Source organism: Amia ocellicauda, chromosome 17, assembly GCF_036373705.1.
Source record: "Amia ocellicauda isolate fAmiCal2 chromosome 17, fAmiCal2.hap1, whole genome shotgun sequence".
Lineage (NCBI taxonomy): Eukaryota > Metazoa > Chordata > Actinopteri > Amiiformes > Amiidae > Amia > Amia ocellicauda.
The window spans coordinates 16,454,319-16,466,539 of record NC_089866.1 but is presented as its reverse complement, the minus strand read 5'-3'; the positions used below and the strand labels follow the sequence as shown (position 1 = coordinate 16,466,539).

The following is a 12,221-nucleotide window of genomic DNA, read 5'->3' as shown; positions in this document are numbered from 1 at the left end:
AGGTAGACAGTGCCATCAATTTCATTAGTGTTGAGCACCTCCCTGTGGACACTTCCACTGGAGAGCTGAAAGTGGTGCCTGAACATTTTAGAAGATGGTTTAGACCAGGGGTCCCTAAACTGGTCCTGGAGGACCCAGTCCTGCTGGTTTTTGTTCCAACTCAGCTCTTAATTATATAATTGAGCCTTATATTGCATTGTTAGTTCAGTTAAGGAAACAATTAAGATCTCAGTTGGAACAAACACCAGCAGGGTATCGGGTCCTCCAGGACCAGTGGTTCTCAACCCTGGTCCTGAAGGACCACCTCCCCAGCTGATTTGTTCCAACCGTGCTTAATTGACCCCTTAATAGAACTCATAATTTCCTAAATCAGAGCCTTTTAATATATTTTTTTTTACAGTAGTGGTTTTATGTTGGATATAAGATTGTATAAAGAGTTTGTCTTAAGGAACCAACTTTCTCAGTTACACAACTCAAATGTAATCAAATTTCTTCAATTAAGAGATCAATTAATTTATAGAGGGCTTAGTTGGAACAAAATCCAGCAGGGTAGGTGGTCCTCCAGGAGCAGGGTTAGGAACTACTGGTTTAGACAAATGAGAAATTGTAGGAACCACAGATGGTTTAATTTAATACTGAAGAAAATTCTAACGATACAGGCACAGCATTTTATGGTCTGTGGTTTCAAGGACAAGCACAGACTTCATTAACAGAAGTTTCAAAGATGTGGCAGATGCGTAACCCCCACCACCACCACCTATGCGTGTGTGGATACTGTGCATGTCTACAATTTTCTAAGCTGGTTATAAAAGGTGGTCACAAGGAATGAACTCAAATGCTGATTAATAAAAAAATAAAATAAAACATTATTGGAAAACTTGCTACAGCCACAGGCTACCACCCAACTGTGTTACTCATGACATGCATGTTATAACAATGTTAAATAACTACTAAGTTTAAACAGCTCACATAAAAAGTAGACAGTATTGTACTTTAATTTGATTTGTTCACAACCTTTTTACATCATGTGTAACATGTTACCACTATAAAAAAAGCAAGATCATTCAGAACCAAATCCTTCATTAGGCTTCTAATGAAAATTTATTATGTGCCATGTCCACATTTTCCAAAAAACAAAAAGTGCTAGCTACATAGGGGAATGCTGGGAAGTGTTAAGTCAAGCGACATTACAAGAGTATCCTTAACCAGCTCATTTGCATCTCAAGTTTGTTATGTCCTTACTGGTTACGATGTCAGACTTGGAGTTACACAAATACAATACATTTTTTTTTTAGGCAGGTAGCAGCAACTCTTAAATGTTGACTTCCAATTATCTCAAAGCACATTCCTCCCCATTTTTATTTAGTTTCCTTTACCTGTCGGTACACCCATCCTCCCACCCCACTGCAGAACCAACTTCACAAAAACAGATGCTGCTTTTGCTAGTTCAGCATCACACAGTGGCACCTGCACCTCCTCTCCCCTCCCCCACACTGTACCTTAGAGAGAAGCATGCAAAAGTCAGAAACCTAAAACACGGTTCTTTGCCAGTGCGGCTGGGATTTAAGTTCAACTCCTCAAAGGCTCACACCGGGGCAGAGATGTGAAAGTGGTCATTGTGGTTCTTTGCGTTAAGCTCAAGAGAGTATACTGTATACGCATCTCTTAAAGCGGTTTTCCTTGAGTGTATATAAAAAGCAAATGATAATATAGCTTGAAATACAACAGATGCACTGGCACTTACACAGAGGAAGCAGAAGTTGCACTAGAGACCATGGGCAGGAGTGTCACTTTTTCAGCATATACCCATGAGGCCTTTCCTCTTTGTAACATCTCCGAGACTTCAGAAGGATCTAACTTAATATTTATTTTGCAAATTTAAGTGTCTCTCCATGTTAAAAAAAAAATAATAATAATAATAAAAGCCTTAATTTGAGTAACTTTTTTTTTTTACCATCAACAAGTGTCATTAATGGACAATCTCCACTCTTCAGATTTCACCACAGTCAGAACACTTCAGCAATGGTCTTGCTTCGAGTCCCACTGCTAGAGAGCGAGATTGTCATTCCCGATTACCTTTGCTTCCCCAGCATTAGTCAACCAAGTGCCTTTCTGTAACAAATCTGAATACAATGTGGAAAAGTATAGGGTGCCCAGCTGGGAGCGAAACGGTTGTTATACTTAAATGTTTCACGGTTCTCAATTCTCAATGGGGAGAACTCTTCCAAAACCCAGGAAGTAGCTTTTTCTTCCCTTTCCACATTAATAGCGATAACCAGCATCCTGTAAGAAACCTTTTTATCTTTGCTCTGATCCTGAATGACAACTTTACTTAAAAATAATAAACAAAAACAAAAACGTGCTACCCAATGTGGGAATCATCAATATCACAAGCCTCATTTCACAGTACGATGTCATGTTAAGATACTTCGAGTTATAGATGACCAGAATATAGACAACTCATTTCCACTATGGAAAAACATTAGCACAGTACATTTTGATGACTGGGGAATGAATACTCTGAAGCGTCTCCAAGGTCTTGTGATCTCAGAGGGCAAAAATCTTATCAAGAAACAAAAGGAAAACGAAACTAAACAACCCCCCCCAAAAAAAAAAACAACTTGCAAGTGTCCGAATTCAGTTTCTTTTATAAAGTCTGTCGTAAAAAAAACAAAAAATCATAATTTGAAAACTCGAAGATTAGAGGAAAGCCAAGCACGTTTTACTGCTTCTCTTCATCCTTTCCCTGGGCGTTCTCCGCCTCTTCCTTCTTGGGCTCCTTGTCCCCTTTATGGTCGCTGGGCTGCTTGCTCTTCTCCTCTTTTACAGAAAGCTCCTCCAGTTTCTCCGCCACTTTGTCGGCACATTCCTCATTGCCTGGCAACAGAGATGCGACATTACAACTCAATTCTCCGCCAGATCCAAACTAACGAGTTCTCCATTAGCCCAGTCGAAGCCAATACGTTAGAAACTCAATTACTGGGCATAAAACCGTCCACATTAGAGAGAGGTTAGGAGTTTGTAGAAAATTGACTGATGGAGTAAGTGTTTAATACCGTTCAGTTTGACACTGTAATGGTTAAAACAGTTAGATGTGTGGTTAACTGGCTGTCATTTCAAGAAACCTTCAATAAATACACAAATTCTTCCATTGTAAAGTTGTGAAACTAAACTAATTATATAAACGACTTTAGGAAATTACTTTAGGAAATGCGGTGAATGTGTAATTTATAAATGTGTTTTATAACTGAAAAATATTGACATCTTAGCCTTTACTTCATTTTTTTTAAGTTTCAATTCCAACTAATTGCACACGATTGGTTGTTCCAGTCTGCACGGACAGTTGCCAGTTAAAAAAGGCAAGTGATTCGTGACATCCTGCAATTCAATGTAGCAGACAGAAAAAGCGCCGGGCAGGAGAAAGCTGCCAGGGACAGAGTGAGTCTGCAAAGGCTCAGAAAAACAGCCCAATTCAAGACATCCATAGTTACCTGAACTTTTTCTAACTTCTTCCTTGCATTCATCAAACTTTGCCTTAAATTTCTGTGCATCTGAAAAAACAAGATACACACGTCACAATTTGTAAACATTTTACAAATTGACATAGCATTAAAACAACTTTTGCTAGCCTGGGTAGAGTACTCATCACCACAAAATACAAATGCAGAAACCCAGGACCCAACTAAGCTCAACAGTTGCTGTTGCTTCAGCCGATTAACCTAACGAACCAGAAATAAAACCAAGGAGGGAAAAGACATCACAACGTTTTTCCATTTGCAATCCCTCCCTCTGTTTTCTGTCGATACCCATGGCGACACAAACACTCACTCTCTGCGTTGAGGAAGCGGATGGCCAGCATTTCGGGTTTGGGGTGTTCGTCTGCGAAGTCGGCGTGTGTGTTCCAGACCCAAGCTCTGTCACTGCCTGCGTTCGGCCTCAGCTCCATCAAAGGGGCAACTAAACCAAGGACACAAAATGGCATCACGAACAACGGAAGACAGAATTCCAGAACACGACTGAATAAGAGTGGATAATTAAGTTTCATGCTTTGATAGATAACAATCAGATTACTGACGTTTGAGATTAATTGATGCCCAATTAAACTGGCACACCCAATTGAAATATAGGACCAGCACCGCTGTAATTGGCAGCCATCCCACACTTTAGACAGTAATAAAATGGATTTTGTAAGGCAAAGACGTACTGTTGTGGTTTGCACAGATTTTGAGGGTCCGGTCTCTTCTCATGAGCAGGCGGATGGTTCCCTTTTCCTTGTGTTTTAAGAGCTTCACATCGCCAGTGCCTCTCTCCTTCCACTCAGGAGGGTCATTCTCAGATGCAAACCGATACAGTTTTGCTCGCCTGAAGAAAAACAGACATTAACACCAGTTTATACAACAAGATCATTTTTTGAATAACATTAGTAATCATTCCATACACACAATAATAAATAATTCCTATATAACTCATTTTAAATTTCGACCTAAACACCCCTTTAGTATTTACAATGTTTGTCATTTCCTCCTACCTATATTTTCAATTTTTTGTATAGTTTGCAAGCAGACAAAAAGCACTGAAACACAATTACACTATCAGCTGGTTTCACAGACCTTGATTACCACTAGTCTACTGAAAATAACATTGGGCAGTCCAGGTCTGGTGCTAATTTGGGTCTGTGAAACCAGTCCTTTAACTTAAAACTGTGCCAATCAAATTAACTGACTCAGAGAGCACCATTCAGAGCAGTCTATTCCATCCAGACTGCAGTATATAAAGCAACAAGCTGCAACGAGTAGCTTTCAGGTCTGCAGGAGAGGCAGGTAAATAAATTTAGAAGATCAAACATGACACGCTCTTTAAATTGTGCATCAGACGGCAAAAACTAAACCTATTCTAAACCCAGGGATGACGGCACCTTGAGCCTTCTCCCTAAAACACCTTACATTAGCCTTGCCAGGTCATTTTAAATCAAAACAGGCACCTCCTTACATTTTAAACAATTCCTCCTCATCTTCCTCTAATGTCTTAACCTCCTGCTCAGGGAGAGATACAATCGGTTCAAAGTGGGGGTCGTGGTTGGTGTCCTCTGTATTTTCTGTAGTGGGCTCAGGTTCTTCTGGTGTTTCCTAAGACAAACAAGAATACAAACTGATTTCTCTGCGTCACATTGCAACACACATGCCCACTGGAATCAGGATTTAAAAAGAAAAACCGTTGCATTTGCACACCAAAGAGGCCAATAGGTATACGAGCGGTGCAATTGTAATCCTGCTCCACTCTTGCACTTTGCAGATGAGCTAAACACTCCTGCTGTAATGTGAATAGAGGGATTTAGAAGATCATGCTTTGGGGATCTCGTGTGGGGAATTTGCTGTGGTAACTAAACTTACTGCCATGGTTGCGGAGTCAAGCACTTCAGAGGTGTATAAAATTAACTTTCCATGGAAGCCAAGATCAAAACCCCTCACACATGGGCACTGACTGACTATGAGCTGGTACACACCCAATCAAATACAGACGTGGGGGGGAGGGGTGCCACATTTCTATCACTGGGACTTAATTAATTGAAGATATTCAGATATAAACAGTGAGGGGAGTGACATCACTAAGGATAATAGACGCATTTCTAATATAGACCTAAAACAAATGTGAGAAGTGGTTTAATTCCCATGCTGAAACAGTGTTCAAGTGCAAAAGAAATGCTCCCCCCAGCCCAGGCCTTGCCGGCGCTGAGACCCAAGCGGCTGGACGCGGCCGGCGTGTGAACCGGGTCTTCACGTCGTAACGGACGAGACATCGCCTAGTGCTGAACTTGTACATTTCTCCCCAAACCCGGCCATTACAGCAGATCGCGGCTATAATCTCAGTGCCGCTGCATATGGAGCATGAGAGGGGATGCTAGAGGTGGATCATGTGTCGGACCTCAGAGCATCACGGAACTATTCGCATGCGATTGAAACAGATGACGCTGCTGTTCAATAAAGCCGTGCGATGAAACGCGGCGCACAGCGAGTCTGCGGCGACCTTTACAACGACGTGTCGAATAATCGCGTCGGTCGCGGAATCAATGAAGTCCCAGCCAGCGAACTGAAAGTATGACGGGGTCAGAAAATGTGCTTTTACACTTTTAACGCCACCGCCTGCATCAATTCAATCAACTACACAGGCAACACTGGGTATAAAAACCAGACCTGCTATCCGGCTGCCGGGGGTCGCTTTACCGCGGTCTACACCACCGCCCCCCACCCCCGTCACCCAGCCGGGCCGGCTTTTAAATTCCCCCCATCACCGCCCCACACATAAACCGCAACAATCCCCCTTCACTGCGCGATTACTCCCGAAATTGTATTTTTCTTGAACTCGGCACACTCCCAACCCCCGTCCCGCAAACTCCTTACCTTCGTATCTGCCATGTTGTGGGAGATGATGGTGGATTACAGGATGGTGTTGTTTGATTTAAAAGCCGCCCGTCCTGCTCTCTGTGTCCCTCTCGCTTCCTGTTGCTCCTTTCGCGCTGAAATTTCCCTCTGCACATTGACCTCACTCCCAGCAGCCCCCGCGCCGCACTGGCCGCTAAATCACGTCCCTTCTTTCCGCTTTCCACCCCTCACCCCTAGTAACATGAAAACAGTTATAATACATTTTAAAACGTTTATTTTCAATGGCATTATCGCGTCTTTTATATGTTTAAAAAGTAGTGTTTCATGTATAGTTATCAATGACACATTTTATTTGTTAACCTTTAATTTTGATGATAAAACTGCAAATGCAAAAAAACAACTATGATAATTAGATATAATACGTATGTATCGTAAACATAACATTATTTAATCTTCATTTATTTAACTTTATTCCTACTGCTGACCTTTGGCCTCTAAGTGCGTCATTTCCTTTATGTTTATTTTATGTTGGTTTAATTTGTATATATATATCAAAACGATTTAAAAAAAATTCTTAATGAAAATTACGCTGCATTTTTAAATATAAACTAAAATAGTGACTTAAAAAACAATGACCCAGAATCCTCTGTTTTAGTGAGCTGTAAGTACGGTTTCCCTTCCCATCATGGCAGCCTACACATGCAGTTAAACCTGGTGGACGCAATTACTGACGTTGGTATTTTTATACTTTAAAAGCGAAAAGACAGGTAAGAGGTCTCTGATAAAAATACCCGTTTATGAACTGACACAAAAAAAAAAAGTTATACGTGGAAAAAATAAATAAATAAATATTAAAATTTCAGGTTAATTTAAAAAAAGTGTTTGTCAACGTTAGCAATTGGTGCTCAGTGAGATTTTAAATGGATTTAAATATCATCACATGGATTATTTAATGTATATATGTTTTAAGAAATGTATTACTGATATTTATCACGGGTTAAATGCACAACCAGGGTATGGTATGCTGCAGAACCCAAAATTATAGACATATAAAGTTATCTTCTTTACAAAACTCTTGTAAAGAAATGCACAACTCGAATGGCAAAAGAAAAGCTACTCTATAAACTCTGTATATCGGACACGAGGTTAATTAGGTTAATTCAAGAAGGGACATATCTTAATAAAGGGTACTTTAACATACAGCTCTTGCAAAAAAAAAAAAAAAAAACTGAACTTCACATAGTATGGTAATATGTAACATACATTAATTGTTTAATAGTATTATTGCTATAGCAGGATAATAAAACAATTAAACTTTACATTTGATAGTTTCTTAAAATGTCAACCTGATCCTTAGGTCCTGGGAAAATGGCTGAGGTTGTGGAAGGTGTCGTGGCAGGAGCACCAGACCTGGGTGAGGAGAAGGAGGCCGTACCAGAGGAGGCGGTGGAGGAGGGGGCGGATGTGGACCGTGGAGATTCAGGAGAGGAGCCTCAGCCAGACGGGAAAGAACCAGATGGGGCCGACTCCAGCGTCTACCGCTACATCAAGGATGACCTCTTCACCTCTGAGATCTTCAAGGTGGAGATCCAACACCTGCCCAAGTTCACCGGCTTCAACGACCTGAAGAAGTTCCTGGCCAAGCATGGGGTCAACCCTCACAAGATCAAGCTGTTTGGCCGGCAGACCTTCGCCTTTGTCACTTTCAAGAGCCTGGAGGAGCGGGACAAGGCGATGAAGGCCGTCCACGGCATGCAGTGGAAGGGCAACGTCCTGAGCGTGCGGCTGGCCAAGCCCAAAGCCGACCCCATCCAGAAGAAGAGGAAGCAGCAGGAAGAGGCCGGGGCGGGGCAGCCAGCCTCCAAACGCTCGGCGGCCTCGGAGGGGCTGGAGGAGGATGAGGAGCCGCTGAGTAAGCAGCTGGCGGACGTGGTGACGCCTCTCTGGAACGTCCCCTATGAAGAGCAGCTGAGGAGGAAGGAGCAGGAAGTTGAAGGGGTCTTGCAAAGACTAGCGAAGTTGGTAACTTTGGAAATAATTGTTTGTGTTCCACTTGAATAGAGAGTAATGCAGCTTACTAAGGAGAAACAGATCTCCATGATATACTACAGCATGCAGAACCTCACCTACTCAAGGACTTAAATGTTAACAAAACAGCTAAGCATGTTCTAGAGTTTGAAGCAAATTATGGTAAAGAGGAATTCACTGTGTTATCACTCACTGTGCGCTGTAAAAAAAAAAATGCAATTTCAACAGTCGCTCTTCTGGGTACAGTTCTCGGTGGCAGCTGATAACTGATGACATGTTGTCGTTTCCTTCTTTCTTTTTTCCAGGGAAATAGGTAACAACAACAAAGCCATGTTGCCCTGGCTTTTTGTGCAGAAGGAGAAGTATAACAGAATGTGCTGTCCCCTAGAAGCTATCAGACCATCTCCCCTGCAGGTACAGTACAGGTCACTGTGCCATACCACTCCCAAACTGCCTGTGCTCTTCCTGTTCATGCTGTGTCTCTGATTAGGTCTCCATCATTTAGAGATGGGAGCTGCTTGTATGTGTATTTGTGAAAGACGGAAATTAGTTTTCTCTCTCTCGTCTTCTCTGGCTGCTACAGACTGAATATCGAAACAAATGCGAGTTCCTTGTCGGGAGGGGAGCAAAGGGGGAGGATAAGACGGTGGGCTTCCGACTGGGCAAGTACAAGGGGGGCTCCTGCGCTGTGGTGGAGCCGTCAGATACCGTCCACGTCCCCGTCCACACCAAGAGGGTGGTCAAGGCCTTCCAGGAGTACATCAGGTCAGGAATTTGTGTCCCGCCAGAGTTCTGTGCGATGCTGATTGGCTTTATCATTTCCTTATGAGATCTTAAAATGCACTTTAGTATCAAGGCTGAGAGGTTTGTTTAAATGAGAGAGAGAGGTGATGTTTCTTGATAGTTTCCTGTCTTAAGACTTCTTGTTTTTTAACGTTGACAGGCGTGCTTGCTTTATTTTTCCTCCCCACACTAGGACAACTCCCTACACAGTGTACTGTCCCGAGACGTACGAGGGCCACTGGAAGCAGCTGACCGTGCGCACGAGCAGGGCTGGTGAGATCATGGCGATGGTGTACTTCAACCCACAGGTACGTGGCTAATGCTGACCCACACGGTCCCCTCTGTGCCCCACTTCAAATCGTCCCTCTCGTTTGCAGTACTGAAGTAGTATTATTCTTACAGAAACTACAAGACCCAGAGCTGGAAAAGCTGAAGAGCTCTCTGGGCCAGTATTTCTTTGAGGGAGCTGGTAAAGAAAGCAAGGTGACCTCTCTGTATTTCGTGAGAGAGGGGCAGCGGTAAGTCTATTTCCTTCTATCATCACAATCACTTCACCCCTAAATGTCTGAAATTCATTTGGTGAAAAGATATGAAGGATGTTATTGACTTGTCCTTCCCCCACCCCACTCAGGAAGTCTCCTAACCTTGAGGACCTGCCCTCAGAGCATGTGGCTGGAGAGAAGTGGATCCACGAAGAGATGCTAGGACTCAAATTCCAGATCTCGCCTCACTCGTTCTTCCAGGTGGCAATATAGACAGTGTAGCCCATGCATTGTGAGGTGTGCAGGGTGCTGTGTTATGCTAGGCGTCCCCCCCAGCTCCTGACCCGGGTCTGTGCCTCCTTGTTCCCCAGGTGAACACGCCGGCTGCCGAGGTGCTGTACTCGGCTGTAGGGGAATGGGCGCAGCTGGGCCAGGACAGCACGGTTCTGGACGTGTGCTGTGGGACAGGAACCATCGGGATGTCCCTGGCCAAGGTAACTGCAGGGCTGGGGGGATGGGCTTCATAGAGCATCTGTTTGTGTAGTCTTCAATTACTGTCTTTTGATTTTGCTTTGAAAACTGGATTATAATTTTGCAAAGCAGTTTCAGCACTGAACTCACCATCTCCACGTGTATTTGTCTTCCACCCCTGTGCAGAGTGTGAAGAAGGTGATTGGAATCGAGCTTTGTCAGGAAGCAGTAGAGGATGCCAAAGTGAACGCCCGGATCAATGGTGAGAGACAGTCATTAGGGTCATTAACAGATTCTAGTTTTGCATTTTCATCAAACTTAAAAAAGCCACAAAGGTATTTTATCTAACATTATACAATTTAGTTTTAGTTTTTTTTTTTTTAGAGTTACAGAACGAGATTAGGTGATCTGAAGATAATACGCGGCAGTGAAATTAACAATTATGTTAATGTTCTCGCTGTCCTCTTCCACCTGAGTACTTTCCATTCACCGAAGCATCTGGCAGTCCTCATCAACAGGAGTGCCCCCCCGTGAGACCCGGCATTCCCCGAGCCTGACAGGAGCTGAATTTCAATGTGTTTGTTGTAGGTCTGAGCAATATCGAGTTCCGCTGTGGGAAGGCAGAAGACATCTTCCCCTCAGTGCTGAACTCCATCGTGTCCCGAAACGTAACTGCGATTGTTGACCCTCCGAGAGCAGGACTGCGTAAGTGTTCTTGAAATCCCCAGCAAGTGTATACATTGTACACCCAGTTTTTAAACCCGAGGCATGAAAATCAACTTGCTTTGCATTTTGTGACAGCAGGTGGCATGCTTCATGCGTCTCAGCCGTGAACGTGTGCGATCAAAAAACTGTACTGGGATTTGCCCCTTTCCTTTCGGTGTTGTGAGTGTAATGTTAAATGGCTCAACACTTCATTTGATGCAGAACATATTCTGACCTTTTACCAGCAAGATATTGAAATGCCTTCATCTCATTATTACATTCTACCTCTGCAATCCAGATTCCAAAGTCATTTTGGCCATCAGAAGAGCAGAACACCTGAAAAGGCTGGTTTATGTGGCCTGCAATGCTAAAGCTGCCATGAACAACTTTACAGAGTAAGTGCATCAGATGTGTGAAATGTGTATTATAATACTTTAAATGACAAATACTTTAAAAATGTAATCACATTTGATTAAAAAAACTAAAAATGGTTTATGCTTTTAACATTGGCTCATGCCTTTTTGAAATGAGTTAAAACCCTTATGTATTTCTGTACATCAGTCTCTGCAGGGCCCCTTCAAACCGGGTCAAAGGCGCCCCCTTCAGGCCGGTCCGAGCCATGGCAGTGGACCTGTTCCCTCAGACCATGCACTGTGAGCTGCTTATTCTGTTCGAGAGGGTGGACTACAGCTCCAGTGCTGACCCCCCAAAACCTGCGGAGCCATCCAAACCAGAACCTTCGGCAGACTGACGGCACAAAGCTCCTTCCTGGTGCCTTAACCAGAGGTGGGCAACTCTGGACAAGGAGGATCGCACAACACCTCCTGGAACTAAGAATGTGTACAGGTGGTGTTCTAGAACATCAAAACCCTGCAGGACCATGAAGAACCAAGGTCAATGCTGCTGGGCTGGATTTTGTTTGCTACTATTGTTTTGATGAAAGGTACAGAAGTATGTTAATTTGTAACTGTTATCCTCCACTTCTGTTGAATGTATTTTGGTCGGTCATCGAGGAAACGCATGTGTGAATGAGCAGTGAGGATTTTTTTTTTTTTTTGCAACCAAAACCTCGCATACAGAGGAATGCTTAAAGGAGTTCTGTCCATTTTCAGATTTGGTTATGAATGAATCCATGTGGTCGGTTCCATTTCAAGTTTCCTGTTCATCAGTTTAAGTAAATCTGTCAAATCCAAAAATATCTGTACATTATTTAGGATGCAGGGTCATATAAACACTAGTTAGCAATACACAGTCTACTACTATAAGTGGACTGGCACAGTTGTGAAGCTGCTTTTGTAATGCAGTGCAGTTTCTACACAGGTCAAGCCCTGTTGTATCCAGTCTGATGTACAATAAAACATTCCACCCCAGA

The 12,221-nt window shown here is 43.0% G+C and overlaps 2 protein-coding genes and 1 non-coding gene across 3 annotated transcripts; 1 reads left to right on the top strand and 2 right to left on the bottom strand.

The window, feature by feature from the left end:
* Positions 1-972: 972 nt before the first annotated feature.
* On the bottom strand, positions 973-6,552 carry ranbp1 (RAN binding protein 1). The gene is made up of 6 exons (XM_066689987.1): positions 6,399-6,552; positions 4,990-5,126; positions 4,205-4,362; positions 3,829-3,957; positions 3,492-3,551; positions 973-2,877 (listed from the first exon to the last, which is right to left on the bottom strand). Exons 1-6 carry the CDS (start codon positions 6,411-6,413, stop codon positions 2,723-2,725), a joined length of 654 nt encoding a protein of 217 aa, XP_066546084.1. The 5' UTR covers positions 6,414-6,552; the 3' UTR covers positions 973-2,722.
* On the bottom strand, positions 3,326-3,448 carry LOC136713313 (small nucleolar RNA SNORA77). Its single transcript, XR_010804935.1, has one exon. It is a non-coding gene; the product is annotated as a small nucleolar RNA SNORA77 (small nucleolar RNA).
* A 491-nt stretch (positions 6,553-7,043) lies between the features above and the next one.
* trmt2a (tRNA methyltransferase 2A) lies at positions 7,044-12,219 on the top strand. The gene is made up of 12 exons (XM_066689986.1): positions 7,044-7,147; positions 7,738-8,398; positions 8,714-8,822; positions 8,992-9,173; positions 9,385-9,499; positions 9,594-9,709; positions 9,823-9,934; positions 10,045-10,167; positions 10,331-10,406; positions 10,733-10,849; positions 11,148-11,244; positions 11,411-12,219. Exons 2-12 carry the CDS (start codon positions 7,749-7,751, stop codon positions 11,598-11,600), a joined length of 1,887 nt encoding a protein of 628 aa, XP_066546083.1. The 5' UTR covers positions 7,044-7,147; positions 7,738-7,748; the 3' UTR covers positions 11,601-12,219.
* The last annotated feature ends 2 nt before the right edge of the window (positions 12,220-12,221 follow it).

Excerpts from the sequence above, each read along its gene's own strand:
- ranbp1 (XM_066689987.1), bottom strand. Across the intron at positions 3,958-4,204 it reads AATCTGTGCAAACCACAACA|TTGCCCCTTTGATGGAGCTG; the intron begins GTACGTCTTTGC and ends TCCTTGGTTTAG. Across the intron at positions 3,552-3,828 it reads CCGCTTCCTCAACGCAGAGA|ATGCACAGAAATTTAAGGCA; the intron begins GTGAGTGTTTGT and ends TTGTTTTTTCAG.
- trmt2a (XM_066689986.1), top strand. The coding sequence starts at position 7,749 with ATGGCTGAGGTTGTGGAAGGTGTCGTGGCAGGAGCACCAGACCTGGGT. Across the intron at positions 9,174-9,384 it reads GCCTTCCAGGAGTACATCAG|GACAACTCCCTACACAGTGT; the intron begins GTCAGGAATTTG and ends TCCCCACACTAG. Across the intron at positions 9,500-9,593 it reads TGGTGTACTTCAACCCACAG|AAACTACAAGACCCAGAGCT; the intron begins GTACGTGGCTAA and ends TTATTCTTACAG.